The sequence below is a fragment of the Eurypyga helias genome, unplaced genomic scaffold, assembly GCF_000690775.1.
Source record: "Eurypyga helias isolate BGI_N326 unplaced genomic scaffold, ASM69077v1 scaffold8650, whole genome shotgun sequence".
NCBI classification, from domain to species: domain Eukaryota; kingdom Metazoa; phylum Chordata; class Aves; order Eurypygiformes; family Eurypygidae; genus Eurypyga; species Eurypyga helias.
In genome coordinates this window covers 67,053-88,349 of record NW_010223756.1, presented here as the reverse complement: position 1 = coordinate 88,349, position 21,297 = coordinate 67,053, and the positions used below count along the sequence as shown (strand labels likewise).

General features: G+C 47.9%; 1 protein-coding gene across 1 annotated transcript in view; it reads left to right on the top strand.

The window, feature by feature from the left end:
* Positions 1-1,319: 1,319 nt before the first annotated feature.
* The window catches only part of KLHDC4 (kelch domain containing 4), a gene marked incomplete at its 5' end in the record, with an annotated part of 25,739 nt that continues 5,761 nt past the window's right edge, over positions 1,320-21,297 (top strand). Inside the window, 7 exon segments of the mRNA XM_010151638.1 lie at positions 1,320-1,411; positions 2,423-2,501; positions 3,459-3,557; positions 6,233-6,369; positions 13,345-13,437; positions 14,313-14,472; positions 21,268-21,296. Of these exon segments, the coding sequence (XP_010149940.1) occupies positions 1,320-1,411; positions 2,423-2,501; positions 3,459-3,557; positions 6,233-6,369; positions 13,345-13,437; positions 14,313-14,472; positions 21,268-21,296 (689 nt within the window).

Sequence of the window (21,297 nt, the reverse complement as noted above, 5' to 3'; positions counted from 1 at the left end):
GGGTCCTCTGTGGGTCGCGGGGCGTTTTGTGAAAGGGGTCCTGGAAGGAGAACCGTCGGTGAAGGCACAAGAGGCCGGAGGAGTGGGTTGTAGGCAGGGGTATTTTAAGTTGAAAGTAAAGGAGTTCAGCTAAACGCAAGCGGCTGTAACTTGGTGAAGTCCCTTGGGTGCCCGCAGGTCATCAGCCGGGTACAAGGTGTGCAGGCGGAGGGGTTTTGAGGCCAGCACACATTTCATGAACCCTCTAGGATAGGTGTTAAAGCAGTGCTGATGAGAAAGCGATGCTCGTGCTCACGCCTGCGGGTCAGCCTGTGGCAAAGGGCTGGGGAGCGAGCCATCAGGGCCTGTGTGCCAGGGCACTCGGGGATAAGGGGTGAAACGAAAGTTGTTACCAGGAAAACTTTCACCATATCGCTGACAAGCTGGGTGCAGTGTAAAAGGAGGACAAGATAATGCAGTTTAAGCGTCCTCCTTGCCTTCCATCCCCTCCACCCTTTTCTTGTGGTCTTAAAAGCAAATGAAAATGTATGTTTCTGACACTCCTAGAGTGGGTGCTTCTATTTAGGCCTCAAAACAGCAGCCTTTCCCTGGGCAAAACGTGGTGTTACCGCCATAATTCAAAACTTGAGACATGGACGGTGCCGGTGTACATATAAACTGGCAGCAGGGAGAGCTGATGCCGTGCTGCAGGGGCAAAATCCCCAGATTCTGGAAATCTCTGCCTTGACCAAATCTTCAGAAAGGTTAACTGAAGAGAGGTGGTGAGCAATGAGGGTTGTGGGAGAGACTGTGGATCAGAAACTCCCCCTAGCAGCAATCCTGCCCTTGCAACTTTGGGTATTTGCAGATTTTATTTTTAATTGACAAAAGTGGGAGTAAAAATACATGCAGGTTTCTCTCCAGCTGGGAACAGAAAATACTTTCCAGTTCCATTTAGGCATTTTTCCTTTGGAAGCGAAGAAGAGGACTAGCTGGATTGTAGCATATAGTTACTCATCACTTTGTTAGGGCTTAAGTGATTTGCATTTACTCGCTGATTTTTGCAGTGTTTCTGCTGCAGGAATAGCAGGTTTGCACTAAATCTAAATGCACTTTGTGTACTATCCTTTGAGGACTCTTCTGAGCAACTTTTTAGCGTTTTAGGGGAAACCAGTCTTTAAAGCATGCATGGAAGTACTCAGCATCCTCTTTTTGTAGTTGAATGAAGGGAAGGATGAGTTTTTAAAAAATGGAAATAGTGAGGGTGAGCACTGGTTTCATGTGGTGTGCAGGTGGCTCTGTGCATGTCAAGGAACTCATGTTTGTCTATTTATTTTCAGGAGGATCTTGAGGCACTGATAGCAGAATTCCAGAGTTTAGATGCTAAAAAGACCCAAGTAATTGAGACAACCTGCCCACCCCCCTCCCCCAGGTAAGAGATTGTGTGAGGCTTTGGCTATCACTTCTACAGTGGCTGATGGTGCTCTTAATGTAGTTCATATGCATAAAGATATTTAATGAGGGTGGAAGGCATAATATCTGGCATAGCTGATATCTGGAGTTACGAAATATCTGGTATGTTGGATCTCTGGTTAAAAAAGGGACCAAAAGCTCTTTTTTTTCCCCCGTAAAATCTGCTTTTTAATCATCCCATCAGCACAAAGGAGGTAAAGCAGGGTTAGATTACAGGGTTTTGAGGAAGAATAAAAGTTATGTGGAAGTTTTGGATTTGGACTAGAAAACTGAAAGGACTTAAGAGACAAAAGGGTGTGTCATGAGTTAAAAGACACTTTATCAAGCGTAGCTTGGGGTCCACATACTTCTAGGTTCTGTATTTCTGTTTCCTGTGGCTTGCTAAATAAATGCCTGTCTCTGTGGTACCTGCTTTCCTCTCTGTAGCCGGACAGGTCATTACACTGCTGTTAATCTGTCAGGGACATTGCGGTGGTCAGTCACTCCCTCCTTGGGAGCAGTAGTGATCTGTCCGCGTGGCGCAGGACGCTTTGGTGGTACGTAGGTGAGCGATGGCCAGCGGTGACTGCAGGATAATGACACAGATAAGTTGATGTGAGACAGCCCAGTTCTACCCATAGTTATGTGTCCTCATCAAACTAATTTTTGTTCTTGACATACCGGCATTAAAATTCAAGAGCTCACATCAAAAGGCGTGTTAAATGACAGTGTAACGCGTACTCCTAAAATAGGAGAAGGGTTTCAGACAGTGTCAAATTAATCTTGCTGGAAGTTTTTAAGAAGTTAATTTCTTTGAGAAGTTTTTAGCCCTGGGGTGATACTGCAGCCTAATAATTTGGCAGATGATGGAGAGACCTTTGTGGCTAGAGGGCAGAGGTGCTAGTGCTAGCTGAGTTAAAGTCTGCAAGCTTCTGAGGTCTACAAGACTCTTGCATATTTACTGTTTTGACCATCCCTCTTTCTTATACAGGCTGAACGGCTCCCTCTCTGCTCACCCTGAGAAAGACGAATTGATCCTTTTTGGAGGTGAATATTTCAATGGCCAAAAAGTAATGTATACTTCCATTTTTTTCTTCTTTAATCTACCCTCTGCCTGCCTTTTACTGTAATTTGCATGAGTCTCATTTGAAGTGAAATTCAAAGCAGCAGTCATAAAATATGTATTTGTCCCTGAATGAGAGCAAAATAGCCATTTAATTCTGCCGTGATACTGTCTCATGCCTGAACAGTTGGCAGGAAGGAGACATGCTAGAACCCATTAAGGACTCGGAGTGATTGTCTCAGCATCAATATTTCAGGGCTTCATAATTTCTCCAGACTTAATTTGAGCCATATCTGCCCCTCATTTTTGATAACTATTGAAAAACCTCTGTCTTCCCCCTTTCAAAACAAGATACTTCTGCCGTTTTGCTGCTGGCAAGGCATTGCCTGCCTTGGAGATGTGTACAGTAGGCACTTGTAAGTAGACACTCTTGATACCGAATTTTTGCAGATTGCAAGTGTTTATTGTGCTCCTGGAGACAAGCAGGTCTTCTTGACCCTAAGAAATTGTTCATACTGTAGCTCGAAAACTGAAGCCTGCCAATGATACTTGGCCGCCTTAGGATCACCCAGTGTGATGTGTTAAACTAATCCTGCTTGCTCCACTGCATTAAGCTGTTCCTGTCTCTGGAGTTGAGCAGCAGTTTGGGCAACTTCAACCTGCACATCCGTGTGAAGCTCCAACTTCTAAAGTCCTCACATCCGATCTATCACAGGCTTAGCCAAGGGTTTGAGAAAGAACAGTCCAGTCCAGTGGATCACTGGAAAAAGTTGCTGAGTCCGATGGAGACAGTTGTCCTCCTTCCCTGCCTGATGAGGCAGTGAGCTGTGCCTTTGCAAAGCTGGTGCTGTGCTCCTTCTCCCCCAAACTCCCAGATAACTCTCGGGGGTGCCAGTGCTTGGACAGACTGACCCTGTCCCATGGAGAACTGTGGTGATGTGTATTTTCTCTTCCTCTCTAACAGACGTACCTGTATAATGAGCTGTACGTTTACAACATCCGGAAGAACAGCTGGTCTAAAGTAGAGATCCCCAACCCACCACCAAGGCGATGTGCTCACCAGGTGACGTACTGGGTGCCAGAGCAGCACTTGGAATTGCTCTAACGCTGTGCTAAAGGTGGACGGGAGCTGATTTTTTTTGGGAGGAGGCACTTGAAGATGATCTCTCTGTGCAGCATTATGTAAGGACCAGCTCGAGCATCCATAATCCCAGGATGGCACTGAAATTTTCAAAATGTTGGTCAGGGGATAACTTTGAATTTGACCGAAGTGCTGTGAATGGCAGAGCTGCTGTGCATGATTATTTCCTGAATGCTCACAGGCCCACATCTGTGGGCGTACAGATACTGCTGCTCCAGCCCTCTAAGAGACCCCTTTCTGTAGGGTGTCCCTGCTAGCGTGTAGCAGTTGGGCGATGGACCGCTAGCACTGCCTGTCTGTCCTGCCTTTGGGTTGTGATTTTTGCCTTGGTAGATGGGCTGGTTTTCTTCTCTCCACAAAGGCAGCAGACAAAATTGGCTAAATTTTCTCTGGGATATCATGACACTCCCCTAGAATTCACCTCTTTGGAGCCTGTGTCATTTAAGGTCACTGGCTGGTTGTGATGAGGAAGGATTTGAGTTTGTTTACTTTATGTGAACACCTGCATGTTAGAAACCAGTCCAAAGACTTGTGTTTTTTGCAGGTCTTTGGCCCTCGTGACCTGTCTGGTAGGTTATCTTGCCTGTTGCAGCAAGTGGTTGGGTGACTGGTACCTTTCAAAAGCTGCCATACAGGATGTGAATGTTATTTTCCTACCCATGACCAAAGCTCTAGAGCTTCCTGGTAAGATCCGATACCCTGGTTAGGTACATACACCCTTGTTACGCTCCACCTAAATGCCAGTCTTGCTCTGAGCCGTGTCCTTTCTTGAATTGAAGGGTTCTGACTTGATTTTGGGGCTAACCTTATGGTGCTTAAAATAGAACTTGATCTCAGAGGCCAAATTTCACAAGGAGACCATAAACTGAGGCACTGGTTTCCCTGGGTGGGAAGGAGGTAGCTCGGGGTGTGGAGCCGAAGGGCGTTCATTGGGGTAGCCAGCAGGTGGCTGTCTAGGAGCTGAATCTGCATCCGCATCATGACCTGCAGCTGGATTGCCACAACAAGAAAATGTGCCCTGCTTCAACAATGTTTTCTGTCTGACAATTACAGTAGCACAGGAGACAGTTCTGCCTCATCAGCTGGCTGGTTTGTGTCTTCCCTGTGACTTTATTTTTAACTGCATTATATTTATGTACAGCATTAGTTCCCAGGTAAACAGAAGCCTGTCCGTGGGTTTGTATGTGCATGTTTTCAGTATTGTTTGTCATCTCTGGTCTCTGACACGCAATCCTCTGAGTTACACTGGCTTCATTACATCAGCTCAACAGAGCTGAGGTGACAACAGCTGTGGATTAGTTTTGTCAGTTGTTTAAGGAAAAGGTTTGGCTGTGTAATGAATTTCAAGCCAGCTTTTCAAAAGGTCACACACAAGTATGAGCAGGCTGTTGGATATAACTTCCCTTAAGCTTTTAATCACTAGACACCAAGGAAAATCGGGCGTGTATTCCCTTTGTTTATGTCATTTCATGTTCCTACAAATCCTTCCTGCAAACACACCCCATATAAAATCATGGAATGGTTTGGGTTGGAAGGGATCTGAAAGCCCATCCAGGCCCACCCCCTGCCATGGGCAGAGACCCCTTCCTCTTGGACCAGGTTGCTCCAAGTCTCATCCAGCCTGGCCTTGGACACTTCCAGGGATGGGGCATCCACAGCTTCTCGGGGCAACCTGTGCCAGTGCCTCCCCACCCACTCTGGGAAGAACTTCTTCCTGATGTCCCGTGTAAATCTCCCCTCTTTCAGTTTACTCCTTGTTACTCCTTGTCCTGTCGCTCCCTGCGTTTGTAAAAAGTCCTCCCAGCTTTCTTTTATCCCCTCAGGTGCTGGAAGGTGCTATAAGGTCTCCCTGGTGCCTTCTCGTCTCCAAACTGAACACCCCCAACTCTCTCAGGCTGTTTCCTTGGGAGAGGTGCTCCAGTCCTCTGATCATTTCCTTGGCCTCCTTTGGACTCGCACCAACAATGTTCTCATGTGTTTTATTGTTGCGTGTATAGGCTGGTTTATGTCCGGGCACGGTCATGTGCTACAAATGATGCTAAAAATCTTCTGCTGGGAAGGCTAGGCAGGTGGTGAAAGAAGAAAAAAAGAGGTCGTTATCCCAGTGTTGATCAGTGATGGCTACCCTGAAAGAAACACACGTGGAAGAATTTGTTTAGGATGTAAACAACCCAAACCCGAAACTATGTGACTATGCAAATTTCTTCCTGTGACAGGCTTCTGGGTTTCTTTCCTTCTTCCTTAGTCCTTATGCAGATAATTTAGAGATTGAAACAATTCTGTTAACTAAATCCCAAGATGCTTCCCAGGGAACTTCGAATGTATAGAACTGGAACTCGGGATGCTAGGAGGAGCCCAGCTCCTTGGCCAACTGTCCTTTGCTGTAGGGAAGGTGTGCAAACAGTGAGTCACTTCCGTTTAAAATTTCCCTTCCTTCAGCCCCAGAGAGCCCCTGTTGTCAAGCATGGCATCAGCAACCGCTGCCACTTGGCTGCTCTCTGGTATTTGGAGGCAGCTGCACATTTGACTGGTAAAGTTCTCCTGCCTCTGGTTTCTGAACCCTTGTCTGATCCAGCTCTTCCTCCTTCTCCTGGCAGGCAGCAGTGGTGCCCACAGCCGGTGGGCAGCTGTGGATATTTGGCGGGGAGTTTGCATCTCCCAACGGGGAACAGTTCTATCATTACAAGGATCTCTGGGTCCTGCATTTGGCTACCAAGACCTGGGAGCAGATCAAGTAAGTGCTGGGCCATCTTGTCTAGACTGTACTTCTTCCAAGAAAGGTTGGACGTGATGATCCTTCAGGTCCCTTCCAATCCAGTATTCCATGATTCTGAACTCTGTGATGTTGGCCTCCTGAGGAACTGTGCCAGCATGACCTGAGTTTGATCCCTGGTGTGGTGCTGTGATTTCCCAGCTGTCTGCTCATCTTTCCCTTGAGTACAGAGGTGCCCATCCTAGAAACGGTGAAGAGCACAGGCCCCAGAAAGAAGTGGAAATGAAAGTGTTCAAGTCTATTGAGGCCAAAGCTGTTTTATTTAATACATGGGGTTTTGAGCATTCGTGTGCTTGGGTGTTGCTTAACTGAAGGAAAGAGCATCGTGAGGAGCACTCTCCTCCCAGCCCTGGCGGGTGTAGATGTCCAGCTTCAAAACGGTACTTGTTGTTCCATCTGCCTTTGTTCCTTCGGGCTGGGAGTACAGGGATCACCCAGTTTTACCACTGCTTGAGAATACAGCTTGTATCCATCCACAGAGCCAACTTCACTCCCGTTTTGGGTGGGCTGGAATTCCCGTGCAGCTGACCCTTGAGGTGGCACCGGGGAAAGCAGCAGCTTTTGAATACTTCCTCATCAGCTGTTTGACCTGTTGAGCTCCTGGCTATGAGCTCCATGTCCTTCCCTCAGGTGGGAAGCCCTAAATCTGCCTCAGTTGATCCCTTTTTGCCCCAGTTAGAGTGTGCAGGTGCTTGTTGTCTGGGTCTGTCTCTTACGCAGTAATTGCGAGGGTGGTTTAGGAGACGGGTACCCTGGCTCTGCCTTGGCACGTGCCTGAGGCCGCACTGAGTCATCACACCTGCTGCCTTTCCCCTCCCACAAAATGGGACTGTTGATCCTGCCGGACAAGGGTGAAATTTGGAGGTTTCATTTTACTGATGTTAACGTAGCACTGAAAGGACTGCGGTGTGGAAGGTGCAGGGGGGGGACGTGTAGAGCCTAAGTGCAAAAATCCCAGGGAGTTCGGAACAGGCTGGGATAGAAGGGTGCTTTACAGCACAGGACTGTAGCCAACTGCTCTCTGAGAATCCAGGGATCGTCCTTTTGTGTAGCTCTGGGAGGCTGAGGGCAAACTGTTCAATTGGTAAATGGTTCCTGTCTGTTGGTGAGGTTCTTGGCTCCAGAGCTGGCAGCATCCATGTAACAACAGCTGTAATTTGGCACGTTACAGGAAGGCAGGTTTGCCCGAGTGAGCCCTGCTGGTCTTTGAGAGGTGGGGGGGAGAGAAACCTTCCAGAATGACAGAGGGCTCTTTAAGAGGTGCAAGGATTAAAAAGACCTGTCACTGTGCAAGCTGATCTGCCTATTGTTGTTAGGCAGGAGCTGACGTAATGACTGTGACTGTACCCCTTCCAGCTCCCCCAAAATAACTTCTGAATCCCTTGCTCAGTCTCAGCCAAATAAAGGGGATGAACTCAGATGCGTTCAGTCTCTACCGGTGTCATGGAAGCAGGCGGGGGGGAGGAAGCGATGCTTGCCATAGAGTCCCTGCTGAGAGAAAGGGTTGACATTTCAACCAAACTCTTGGTTGAAAAATATCCTCACCGGAGAGCGGTGTTAATACCCAGCTGCAGGGAGAGCGAGGGCGGGAGCTTGTTCTTTGTGAGCCATCAGAGAATCCAGATGAGGCTTCGTTAGCTCCACCACTGATGGCACAAATTGTTCTCTCGTGGGTTTGCAGATGTGTTGCTGTAGAGCTGATTTAGGGTTTTCCACTCCCAAAACAAATGCTGCAGTACCTGACCTGCCTGGGAATAGCAAAACGAGGTGGTGATGAGGTTCTACTCATCCTGTGTCTTATCCCATGTGGGAGAGCAGCCTCGGGGATGCTAAGTGTAATGTGTACTGAAGGACCAGTTCCCTCCCTGGAGCTGAGCGTGAAGTTTGCATGTGCTGCGGGTTGCAGGATGCCCCCAGCAGTCCTGGGCCCCAGTGAAAACGATTTGGTTGTGATGCCTTTGTTGCAGTTAGCGAGGAGGGAGCCAGGTTGGCAAGGCGAGTTCCTTGTCCCACCTCGGGAGCAAGTTCTTGGTACCACACTCTTCAAGCTGCCCAGAGCTACCCCCCAGCCCAGGTGTTGGTTGTCACACGTCACCCTGGCTGCCATGCCACAGTGGGAGGAAGCATTTGGAGACACTCATACTTCATTTTTTCTTAGTGGATAAAGGATGGATGTTTCTAAGCGAGCATCATAAGTTATATGGGTGAAAGTGCTCTGGAAATGTGATCTTTTCTCTCTCCCTGCCCTGTGCAGGTTCTACTCCATTTGGATTTCCTGACGTACTTGGGTGGACATCTGTCTTTCAGCCTTGCTGGAATTTTGCAGACGCCTGTGCCCTGGTCCCAGTGTTGGAATAAAACAAAGTGTGTCTCCTCCGCATCCTTGAGCAGAGCTCCAGGAGCTGCATTAATGAGGCATCTGGTGGAGGAGGCTGGGAGGGAACGTCTTTGTTTTAATGCTAACCTGACTGAGTGTGAAAATCAAGTTTCTGCTGCCTCTTTGCTTTTTCCATATGGCATTTTGATTAGAGCCTGTTTGGAAAGGGGAAGAGGAGAGGGCAGAGATGTTTGAGTTGTACGATGGATTTTTTTTTTCCCCCCCTACTTTTAAAACTATGATCATATCACGTGATGCATTTCGCTTCCTTCAACATTTCGCTTTTCTTGCCAGGGAGCCCCATTACTGCTGTCATTTTTCCACCTAGATTTTTCGTGTCTGTCTGAAGTCAAGCGCTTGCTTATTTGGGATTGCCATTAACCAGCTGGGATGACTGGTGACAGTGGGTATCAGTGGGGGGCTAGTGGTATTGGGAGAGTGAACACGTTTGGGAAGACCTGATGGAGGGGGCCGATTGTGTAGGCTGCTTTGGGTCACAGTGGGGCACCAGGCTTGCTACAAGCCTTTGCGTAGCAGGCCAAGCAATAATTCCATGTGTCCAGTGTGGTAGCAGTGTTACTTGAATAAATGCCTGGTGGTAGATGTTTGGCGTACTAACTGGTGCTGAGTAAACTCAGTTGGGTCTGGAAGACATTGGTTCAGTGCAGATAATAGGCTGACATAATTATTCATTATAAATGTCTGGACAAGAGACAAATTTCCTGTTTCTGTTCCACATGGGAAGAGTCACATGTGCCTTATTTCATGTGGGTTTGTGTGGACTGAATAGCTCAGATGACCCTGCTGTGATCTGAACTTGCAGTTCTAGGAAATCTAGTTATTCCAGCCTCACAGTTAGACTTCAGGAAATAATGTTGTCCTTCCTGGCCTACAGTTCATGCCACAGACCATCTTGGTGCCGTAAGAGGCTTCACTGTAAAACACTTTGGAAGAGAAAACCTTGAATAACTCATCCCTGTGAATAACATCCCTGTGCTGTGTCTGCAAAGGCTGCTGGGGCAGTGGATCTCCATTATCTCCCAGCACAGAGCACATTGGTGCCAATCTGCTTGACAGAGTAAAAAATGCTAAATATAGCAATTTTTAAGTAATATTTACTTGCATTTTGCATGCACGGAGATGGTCCAAACACAGCAGATCCCAGCCTGTTAAAAGGACTTGCCAGCAGCTGACTTTGACTTTATGAAACCACCTTACCGTGTGTGATGCATGAGGTTGCTCTGTGCATGAGCTGTTTGTTACTGTGCCTCATTGCTCAGCAATGTTTTAACCTAATTGCCTCATTCCTTCCTAGACAGAACTCTTATTCAGCTTTGTGTGGCCCGGTGCGCTCCCTCAGAGAGAGACGGGGAGCATCACACTTTGGGGTTTTGCTCAGGAACTGGCAGATCCCTCCTCAGTGTAGGTTTGTGTTGCTTTTGAGCCTGTTTAGCTCCCTTCCTGTTAATCCTGAGATGTTACTGAGCCTTCCCATAACAGTTTTGTGAGATGTGGCGTTATATATATTTCAGGGCAGCGTTCACAAGCGTATGTTTAATGCTGTTTACAGGGAGAACCGGAGCAGTTGCTGCGATGCAGGGTGCCTTTCGGTACACGTTTGTTTCTGATTGACGGCTCTTCCTGCTCACTTGCTGTCTGTCACCCGAAAGTTCAGGTCCGGCGACACAAGGCAGAAAGGTGCATTGGGGCTTAGAGGAAAGAAGCGTGTTTTGATGTACCATTGAGTAGACTTCCTCTGTCAGCCTAGAAGTGAGCCTTGTGAGCCTCTTCTTTGGCAGATCAGGATCCAAATGTACGACTGTGTTGATTGACCTTTGCAAGGGATTTGATTTGAGGATTCTGGGCCTTGTGGCAGGTGTGGATTCACTCACGTACTTCCTCACGGAGCGTACAAACACATGGGCACGCTATCCATGTGTGCCATTGAACAGAAGGCTTGTTCGCATTCCTAAGAGTAAGATGTAAAACTGAACGCTCAAGTCCTGGGCTTCAGCTGCCTCGTGTACTGGAGGATAAAAGTGCTTTGTCCTGAAATGCCCCTCTGTTGGGATGTTCGTCGCTTGTTTTTATGGAAAGGTTCTGAGGTTCGTCTGAGCATCCTCTGGATGAATGAAAAGGTAACTCAGTCCTGCAGTCTGTAGCCACTCCGACATCATCTTTAATTCCTGAATCTGGGGGCGGAATTCAGGTCTGTGATGTTACTGTAAGTCCTGGAGTAACTCCACAAGCAAAAGCAAATTCCTTATGGAGCAGTTCTGATCAGACTCAGGCTGTAGAGCCAGTCCTTAGCCAGACTTATCCTTTAATCTATTTTTAAAAAAAGTCTGGAGAATTTGCAGCTCCCTCCCACATGTCTGCTTTTTGGTGTCAACCCCACGAAGTAGAGTATTAATCATAAAGTCTGTGAAACCATTTCCAAAATGCCTGTTTTGGGCCAGGAGCAATGATACAGGTAAAAGGAGACAGTTTGCGTTTGGGAAACAAGTCTTCAAGGTTGCAGTGAGGGGCAGCATGGTTATACGTTACTGCCAGTCTGGCTTGACGGTGCCATTCTGTTTTTCCAGCGTTGTGTTTGGACACTGGGGATGAAGGACTTAGAAAGGATTTTTACATAGGGCTATTCATCCAGCCAGAGAGCAGTTGTAAGTTTAGGAGAGCACGTCCATACATCAAGGGCTATAAACTTCCCTTTATCGCTGATTCCTGTGATGTGTGATGCTAAGGCCAAGGGAACAGGTGTTAGGATACTGTCCAGGATGAGGCCTCCTGGAACTGTGTTTCGGCATCTGTTCTTGTGTTGCTAGCCTAAAGAAGGGGGAGAACAGCCTTGTGACAGGGAGCAAGAGGTGCCGGTGCCCTTGAGACATCTCTGAATTCGGATCAGGCCACAGACTGGGTGTCTCCATGTGTGCGAACCTGTTTATTAAAACATACACATCCGTGAATAAACTTTGTTGTTCAGAAATTACTTGTAGGCAGTTTTTTGACTTGGAGGAAACCTGTTGGAGAAGCAAGGCAGCAGATATTCTCTGAGAACAGGATTTTATTGCTAATGTTGCTTTCCAATTCCTTCTTTCCTTTAAAAAAGAAAAGTTTTTGTGAAGGTGCCATCCTCTGGAATAATAACGGGGGAGCTTTGTTACAGAAGAGAAAATAACGATTTCAGATCTTGATGAAATTAATACTAGAGGTGCTGTTCTGCAGGGTGGTACTTAGAAATCCAGTAAATGCCTAGAAAACCCTGCTTTCTGTTAGAATAAAAAGTCCAGGCAATCAATATTAATTCAGTCTTAGCCAAACGCCACTGTTCTGCTTGGAGTTTTTCATTATGACTGGTGTGAGATTGTCATTTCTGATGGTGAATAAGGGCCCTCATTTTCTCTCTCCACAGAAGTCTATCATCACTCTTTACAGCTACCCGCTGCCAGTTAAAGCATAGCGGTAGGGTTGTGGGTTTAGGTTTTGCTGATGTTTTCAATGGTGAACAGGTTTCTTACTTCTGTAGGCCCTGATTCTGCAAGCACTTCACACGTGCTAACACTGCCTATTTGAGAAGTCTTGCTGAGTTCGACGGTGCTAACCATGTGCACTTCGGGAGACTCCTCAGTGAGAGTGAAAATGGGATAGATTAATCCGCGGGGGCAGAGAACACACAAAGCAAGACCTTGTTTTCTCTGTGGTTTGGCCTAAAGTTGCCTTTGTTTGGAGAGTTCTTGAGGTTGTTTTTGTTCTCTCTCATACGATGCTCAGTCTGTGGGTGAACATGAAGGAAGGTGCATCTTCACTGCCTCTCAGGAATGTCGCTACCAGCTGCCTGGCTTCGTGTGAAGCTTTTGGATGTGACAGATGGGGTGTTGTTGCTTGTTCCTGAAAATGGAAGTGGCACATTTAACTGAAAGGTCAGGAAGGCTTGAAAGAGCAGAACGGTGATGCGTAGCTGCTTTTTGATGTGTAAGATAATAATGATGACTTGTTTTGCTGCAGTGCATTTGTTCTTGAGGAAATCTAAGTAATTTACAAAGTCATCTCGCTAGTTTGATGTTATATCCTGACTGCAGGTAGGTGAGTGAAGACAGTACGGGTACGTGATCTCCTAGGACACTGAAGGAGAAGGGGGTGTGAGAGCCAGGCTCTGGCTCTTGGTACCTGGAGGAAATGTCTCTGTCTGGAAGTGCCGTTCTTGCAGCTGTGGGAGTTAACTGCTGTTCATTAAACGCTTCTGAAAAATTAGCCCCTGAGTCATAGCAGAAAAGACTTCAAGACTTTGGGTACTGTTAGAGACTAGATCTATCACTAGGCTTATCACAAGGAATAGTTACTGCAGAATCCCCGTGTTGCACATACCAAGAGTTACAGGAAGCACGCACGTACTTTCTGGAGGAAAGCACACATACCTATTAAGGCAACAAAGTTCTCTGTGGCAGGAGAACAGAAGCTGAACTCAACCAGCCCAGCTGCCAGTGACTTCAGTAAACATGGATTGACACATGAAGAGGAAAGGGAATTTTGCTGATAGGTGGAATTTCTTTGCATTTCAGGGCATCAGGAGGTCCCTCTGGACGAAGCGGACATCGGATGGTTGCCTGCAAAAGACAGCTCATCGTCTTCGGAGGTTTCCATGAGAGCGCAAGGTGGGCTGAATCCTCTGTAAAGCAGACAACAGAATTTCACCAGTAGCAAAAGCTGGGCTTTAATGGGAGGGTTATCCTCACCAGTACTGTTACTGAACTAGACTTTTGTGTTGGAAAGACAAGTGGACTTGATGTAAAGTCTTCAAGTGTTTGAGAAACTGTTGTACCACTTAACTAATAGCTGAAGTAGCTACTCATCCTTGTAGCTAAAGCCCAATACATCACTTCTGGCTTCTGAATCTTTGCAAAGAGCCCTGTCTTCCTAGAAACACCTTTTCCAGTAGGCTTCCACATACTACATGAATCCACAGCTTTACTCATGGGAACTGTGAGGAGAGCTGAGCTATGTATTCTCACAGAGGTGGTAAGCAGCATAACTGCAGGCCACGAGAAGCTGCAGAGCCTGCCCTAGACTGGGCTGTGTCCTTGGGACTTTAACCTGTGCAGAGCATTTTCCACTAGGAGCATGTGAGCTGGCTAGTAGGAGAACAGGGCATGTGTATATTCCACCCCCCCAACCCTGATGGACATAGCTCTAATCTGGGTTGATCTTCTGTGTTCTGGTTGAAGTTATCTTGGACCATGTTAACTGGAAAGAGCTGATGAAACCTCTGTTGTAGTAAGGAGTGTAATAGGTAAAGAACCCAGCAAGGTCTTGCTTAAAGGAGCTTTGTCAAATGCAAATTGTTGCACTGAAATAGTAACTTTCACCTGAACAAATCTGCTGTACATCGCTACGGAAGGAGAAAAGCCCCAAAATCAAGGAATTGAAGGTGTTGCACCTCCTCCAGGTGCTGTTCCTGAAGTGTTGTTTTATCCTGTCCTGAATGATGACCATTACAAAAACCTGTGCTGTGCCAATTTGCTCTCCCTAGGGATTACATCTATTACAACGATGTGTATGCCTTCAGCCTGGACTCCTTCACCTGGAGCAAGCTGACTCCATCGGGCATTGGGCCTGCTCCAAGATCTGGGTGTCAAATGGCTACCACTTCTGAGGGCAGCATAGTCATCTATGGTGGCTATTCCAAACAGGTAGGAAAGACTTTGCGGTAAGTCAGTGCAGTATTTCCTGGATGTTAAACAGAATAGCTGATGGGATAATGTGAAAACTGATGTGTGACAAACTCAAGCTTCCTAAGTGGGGTTGATGCCATGGTCTAGGTCTGTGTTGGCTGTGGAGCCCTGTGTTTTCACTGCTTGGAGAGGGCAGTGGGCTTAGAGCTTGTGAGAGCAAAATTGGGATCTCGTTTCTGACACTTCCTTCTGCTCAGTTTCTTGAGCCTTGTCTCCAGTGCAAGATTTGGTGATCTCATCCCATAACTGCCCGCTGCTCTGACTGACGATGTTGCCGCGTGTCAGGCAGCTGCCAGATGTCCAAAACTCTCTGGTAACGAGAGCGCGCGTTAGCCTGTGGCCGTGCCAGCTCGGAGCAAGTGTGTGGTTGTGCCCTTGGGCTGTTCGTACGCAGGATGGTTCAGGCTCCTGTGAATCAGTACTGCTGCCAGAAGAGGAACGTTGTCTTCTAGTTGTGCCTTTCTTCATGCAATTGTGTGCTGCTCAAGGAGCTTATGAGGAGCTTTTCTTGGGTGAAATGAATTCTGTATTTTCCCTGCTAAGGAGGTGATACCATGGAGGAGGAATAAATAACTGGGAGAAATGGCAATTTTGGCAACAGTGGTGGTTGCTGCCAACTTCAAGCATTCTCAGGTAGCGCTCATCTGTATTCCAGGACTTGCAGATTAAAAGCAGGAAGCCAGGAGACTTGTATTTTCTTGCATCAGTGAAAGGGTTAAGGGAGCAGCACTAGTTTGCAAACTCAATAAGCCAAAGAAGACTTTTGATGAGCACCAGGTTTCCTCTGCTTCTTGCTTTGTTAATCATGGTAATTTATACTGGATAGCCCTTTAGACCATATGTCCTCATTGACCAAGTATCGCTATCTCCATGCTGGGCGGGAAGAAGTAAATATTTCATTGGGCAAAAGGCTCCAGCAAAAGCTTTTAATGTTGCAAATGCAGACAGAAGACCCGGATCCTGCTGCTGCTGTCTCAGTGGAAAGGCATCACTTCCAGCAGCGTGTTGCTGGGGGAGGAGGACGCCTTGTTCTTCTGATGTGAATAAATGAACAAAGAAGAAAAGCGGGGAAAGGGGAGAGAAGATAGTCTGCCTATATATTTAGCAGCATTTGTGCCTCCTCATGGCCTGCACTTAGGACTCCATCTCGTCAGATGTGCATTTGATTAAATAGTAGTAACAATACAGAGGCATTTTCTGCCCGAAAGGGCTTTGTCCTATTCCTTTCTCTGTCCTGTTTCCTTACTCTTGAGGGTGGGCAGGAAGCCTGAGCCTGCATGCTGTGCTAGATGTGCATCTCTCATGGCTGCTGAAAGCAGCTGGGTTTCAAGTACATGCTGAGCCCCATGGAAATATAAAAGTTGGCGCATGTTTGCAGTTGGTTCTGATTCCACTTCACAATGGCGGGCTCTGTTGCACCTCTCTGGGTTGTTTTGAGCTAATAAAAAGGAACTAGAAGGAAGGAACGCTGCCCTCAGCCTTTATGCAGGGCACTGAGCAAGGGTAAGAGCTGGGTGCAGTTCCTTTCCAGCTTGGACAACACTTTTGATATTAAAACAACCACTCCTGTTATTAGTCTTCCTTTGCGATGGGGAGAGCTAAGTCTGCTTGTATGCCATTCCTAACAGAGACTTTGCTGGTGTGTTCTGCGGCACAAGGGAACTGTCAGGCAGGGAAGGTGCCAGCCAAGCTACAAACTGACCAAAGCACTGGACAGAATTATCTCTGCAGGTTTCTTCAGATGCAAAGGCAACGATCCTGAAAATTTAATTTGGCAAGATTTAGCTGGTTTAGGAGAAACACAACATTGTTCATGTGTGGCTATTTAGTTCTCATTGTGTCTTTGCTTCTGGCTGATTGTGGAGCTGAGTCTCTCTGGGTTTACTCTGAAGTGAAGTGTGTTTGGCTTGTGTACTCTTCCCAGAGTCATTGGCTGGGATACTCTTGGGAGAAATGAAAGGTAGAAGGTGGAGGAAATGATACTTAATTGGAGCTGGGCAGGCTCAGGAGAACGCCCATTTCTTGTCTCTATTAGGCAGATGCTACGTTCAGGAGTGCTGTGAAGTCATTTTGGGGCACATGAAGACATTTTTGTTTATGAAGCTAGGCAGGTGTCCGAGCAAAGTGCCATTCACCAAGGCATGCAGAGACTTCTCATAAGAGGCAGGACTGCGTTGCATGTGTGCTGTAAAAAAAGGTGCAGACTTGTGTGGATGCTTCCTGAAGCCAGAGCTGCTACCAACCACATATATGGTGTGAATTGGTTTGGGGGAAGGAGAAGTGGAAATCCCAGTAGCTGCTCCGTTTTATTATGAGCATGATACAGCCATCACGTTGCTGACAGAGTTGTGATGTGGTGAGGCTGCTTGCCTGCCATGGGCAGTTCTGATGCATTATACTCTCTGGTTCCCTTTGCCTTTGTAAAGCTGCTTTGAAGTACTGGACCAAAATAGCAGTGTGGTGTGGTATACTGCATGTTGCCTAAGGCAAGGAGAGATGTAAGCCCAGGAGACTGATGGTTATGGGTAGAATTGTAGGCATCTTTGTACCCGTCTGACTGCTGGGGCTCTGTGAAGCCTGAGCAGCACCGTCAGCTTGCAGCCAGGGATAATGGGGTGATCAATCTGGCCGTCCTTAGTCTGGTCAGCAGCCTTGTGAGCTCTGCAGAAGCAGAGGGATTAGGTCCCTGCTTTGACTTGCTGGACGTTCGTGCGGAGCTGCGCGTGGAGGGTCAGTCTTCAGTAATGCCTGACAGTCCAGGCCATGTTGCTGAATTCCCTTGATGTCACTGGGATGGGAAAGTCTCTTTCGTAACTTGGGAAATAGAGGCTGGAAAGACCAGGTGACTTGTCTAAGGCACTCCAGTGCTTGAGGACAGAGCCAGGACAAGAGCCTTGGTACCCACATGCCTTTGCCTGTGCCAGCCCCTAGATTTTGCTCTCCAAGTGGTGAACAACCAGGATGCAGATGGTGAAAAAGGAGCTCTACAACCCTGAGTGTGACTACCTTGAGATGCTGATGCAAATTGACAAGAGCATGCCTGATATTTTAAAATGCATGATTCTTAGCACAATGGTGTCCCTGTGTTCATCCATTTCCTCTTCAGCCTAGAAATGATAAAGGCGACTTCTGCAATCCCTCACAGAAGGGGATGCTGTGGGTGTTGACAGCTCTGCCTAAAAGGTGCCTCAGAATCCCGTGAGGAGCTCAGACTTGCTCTCCTGCTGATCTTAAAGATGTCCTCGCCCGTTTCTCACGCTGGGGATGGGGCTTGCTGCAGCAAGCTGCATTTTTGGCTGTATAAAGCAATGAGACCTCTCTATTGCTAGGCAACGTCAGCGCACTGTGCCTGACTGGCACGGCGAATGCAGCCGGGAGGTGTCGGAAGCGAACACTGCTCTACCTTGAGGTGCAGACAGCCTACAAGCCTTGGGAGGGCTGGCATTGCATGCATACAAGGCTTTTGGATGCCAAAGGTGACTAGCATGTGGGGTGTTTTTTGTTTTGGGGTGTTTTTTTCAGTGGCAAGCTTTGCAAAGCTGGATTGGAGACTGCTCGTGGCAGGGCTGAAGGATTTGTCTGAACTGCAAGGTCTGGTGGGAGGGGTTCCCTCTCTAGTTCTGACTAATAAGGGCTTCTGCTAATTGGATGCATTTTGCCACTGTTGATAACTTTTAGCAGACACACTTAGCACGTTACACACTGGGAATCCTGATTCCCCTTCTCAGAAATAGCTCTCTGTGCCTCAGTTTCCTTGCTTTTTGAAGGGAGATAAACATGTGTCTTGCTGTCTGTCCACAGAGCGAGGTGTTTTTAGCTAATGCCTGTAAAGCTCTTGCAAATTCCTCATGTACCTGGATGTGCAAACACCAGCTGTGGATATCCAAACCCATTTAAAGAAGGACAGTAGGTGGAAAAGGGGCCTCTTGCGACTGACGGAGCGATTTGCTCAGGGCAAGCGGGTGTGCTGGGTACAAGGGGTTTGATCTCTCCTATAGCGGTGTACTGCGTGCCGGTGAAGCGTCTGCTTCTGAGCCAGTGTGAGTTAAGGAAAACAGGCATCTCTTTGACAACAAATAACTAACTCCCACTCCACCTCATTGGGGTTTTCTCAGCCCAGGAAGCTTTGTCATGTTGCATACGCAGCGTGTTTACTACAGGGAGACGTGTGGTTTTCAGGAGAAAAATAATGCAGCTATTCTACGCAGCTTGTAGGATAGTGAAGCCAACTGCTCTCTTTTTGTGCAAAGAGCGCACATCTTAGCGTGCTCTTGCACACTTCAGCCTGTGTGTGCCCTGCACGTATGGACACGTCTAGCGTTTAAGGACAAACTGCAGCCAACCTGGGACTGTGGAGGAAATAGCCATTGTTATTGTTAGCATCCAAGCACTTTGCTGTCACAGGGGTGTGCTTCAGTGCTACAAGGTGTGCAGCCTCCTGCCTGCCTCTCTCCCCTTCCTCTCCTCTGCCCATCCATCTCTGACAACTGTTTGCTCAGGAAAGGCTTGGAGTAGTGTTTGATTGAGGTGAGGGACAGACTAAAAAGGCTGCTGTACCTCAGCTGTCCACAGCCTGCAGCACGTTGGTGACTTCTGCTCCAGACCTCTGTGACAGAGATGGAGAAGTGTGACAGTGCCAGAGCGTGGCACTTGCTCGGCACGGTGACTCACAAGCCTTTGAACTTGAGAGCTGCTGCTGTAGGTGCCACAGCACATGCCCTGCCAGGCTGTGAATTGGTCTACTCAATCCTTACCTTTTCTAGAAGGCGTTTCTTTCCTTTCCTGCCCTGGCAGCTCCCTCTCAAGGGGCTATTCAAAGCGAATGGCTCCCAGCCTCTCCAACCATGTCTCCAACACCAGACCTTCTCCAGCTATGCTGCAGAACCACCCACCAATGCAAAAACTTCGTCTTGCTGGTTTTCCATGTGCTGGAGAACTGGCAGTGGCTGAAGGACTCGTCACTGCATAGCTTCTCACTCGGGAAATAGTACTCTCCCTGATGTCAGTGGCTTGAGAATGGTAGGTGGAACAGTGCAGTTGTTGACTTCGTTGGAGTGGCTGTGCAGAAGAGGATCTCTCCAGTGCAACATCCTATCTTGAAGAGCGTGTGTCTCTCAGTTCACTCATGGGCATACTTAGGTGCGTGCGGAGAGCGAGAAGACACGTGAGCCGCAGCCCCACACTAACACATTTCCCAAGACAGCCCCACGGGCAGACCCTGCTCCATAAGTTAACTGAAGCTTCCCTTTTGCTGCACTGCGAGCGAGTTCTCTATCCTCCAGCACTTCGTTATCAGCCTTCCCTGGGGCTTTTCAGCATCATCCAAGTTACAGAGTTGTTGTGCAGAACCTCAAACACATTTTGTTTCCCTTTCCTCTTCTTCCTTTCTTAAGAATTTGAATGCTGTTCCTACAAATTAGAATAACAAAACCTGCCAAGTGCAAGGCCGAGGGTTGAGTACAGCAAGAACAGGACAGTACCGTGGTGTGCTCTCGGGTTGACCCAAGCCCTGCTGCTTCCTGAGGACTGGACCCAACCCTCCTAGCTTCTGCTGGGATCTGCCTGCATCCTGGCAGCAGTTACACACCATGGCAATGCCATTGCCCTCGGGAGGAAGGGAATTACAAGGAAGTAGGAGCTCTGCATGAAGGGATGGATGGATAATGACATTATTAAAAGACCTCCTACAGTGGTGTTGCATTGTGCTGCTTTCCAGTGCTGCATGTTGCTATGAGCACTGGAGTACAGGGGCTTACAGGGAAAGGAGCAAGGGAAAATCGCATTTAAAATTATTTAAATTTAATTGCCTCAACAGGGGCTTGATCCTGCTCTTGCTGCTGTCTTTAGTAGGGGTGTAAGTGGGGTTTCTGTTTCTGTTTAGGAGAAAAAAACCTGTTGCTCGTGGCTCTGTGGGGCCCCAACTGCTGCACTCAGGCTGTGGTGCAGGGCGAGCTGTCACCTCGGCTTCTCCTGTAGTGGGACGGCAATGGGGGCTGGCAGGGAGTGGCGGTCTGTGCTGGTCACAGAGCTGTACTTGGGCCTTGCAGGTGATGCAGGCACTCTGAGCTTCTGCTCGACGTTTAAGGGCAGAATCCCAGAGGACCTTGCAAGCCCTGTGGAAAGTTGTTGTGGGCCACTCTGGCGGAGTGGTATCTGCTGTCTTTTACAGCTAGAGGATCAGGGGCACGGATGTTTGATCAGTCCTCTGAGAGCACCTGATTCTGTGGCAGAGGAAAAGGCACAACCTTGTGTCTCCCGTTTCCTTGGTGCTGCCCAGGCTTCCTTCCTTCCACAGAACAACCAGTTTTAATCCCTTGTAACAATTTATTTATCTTCTCTTAGTCCAAAATTCCAGCCCTTAAACGGCATCCTATGGTCTCCATACGGCCCCACGAGTCCCAGGATCTGCGTTGCAGCCTGGAGAGCACTGCCTGGTTATCACAAGCAGGAGTAGGTTATGGCTTATCCCAGGCAGTATTCCTGGTTTGAACACTACGGTTGTGAGCTGCCTGATGCTCCAGAGCCACAGCGTGGCTACCTGTGGGGCTTCTCCTTGCCCTCGTTGCCATGTTTGTGTTTTCGCACAGGACTGTACAGATTCAGGCTGTGATTAGACTTGTCTGTGAGGGGGGGTGTGTGTTCAGAATGGCTCATATCTTGGCGTGGGTATTTTTAGGCCGTGAAAAGTTGGACCTCCTGTGTTTTGAACCACTGAAGCTGTTTGTCTGAAAACTGTCTTTCCCTCCTCTGCAGAGAATTAAGAAAGATGTTGACAACGGCACC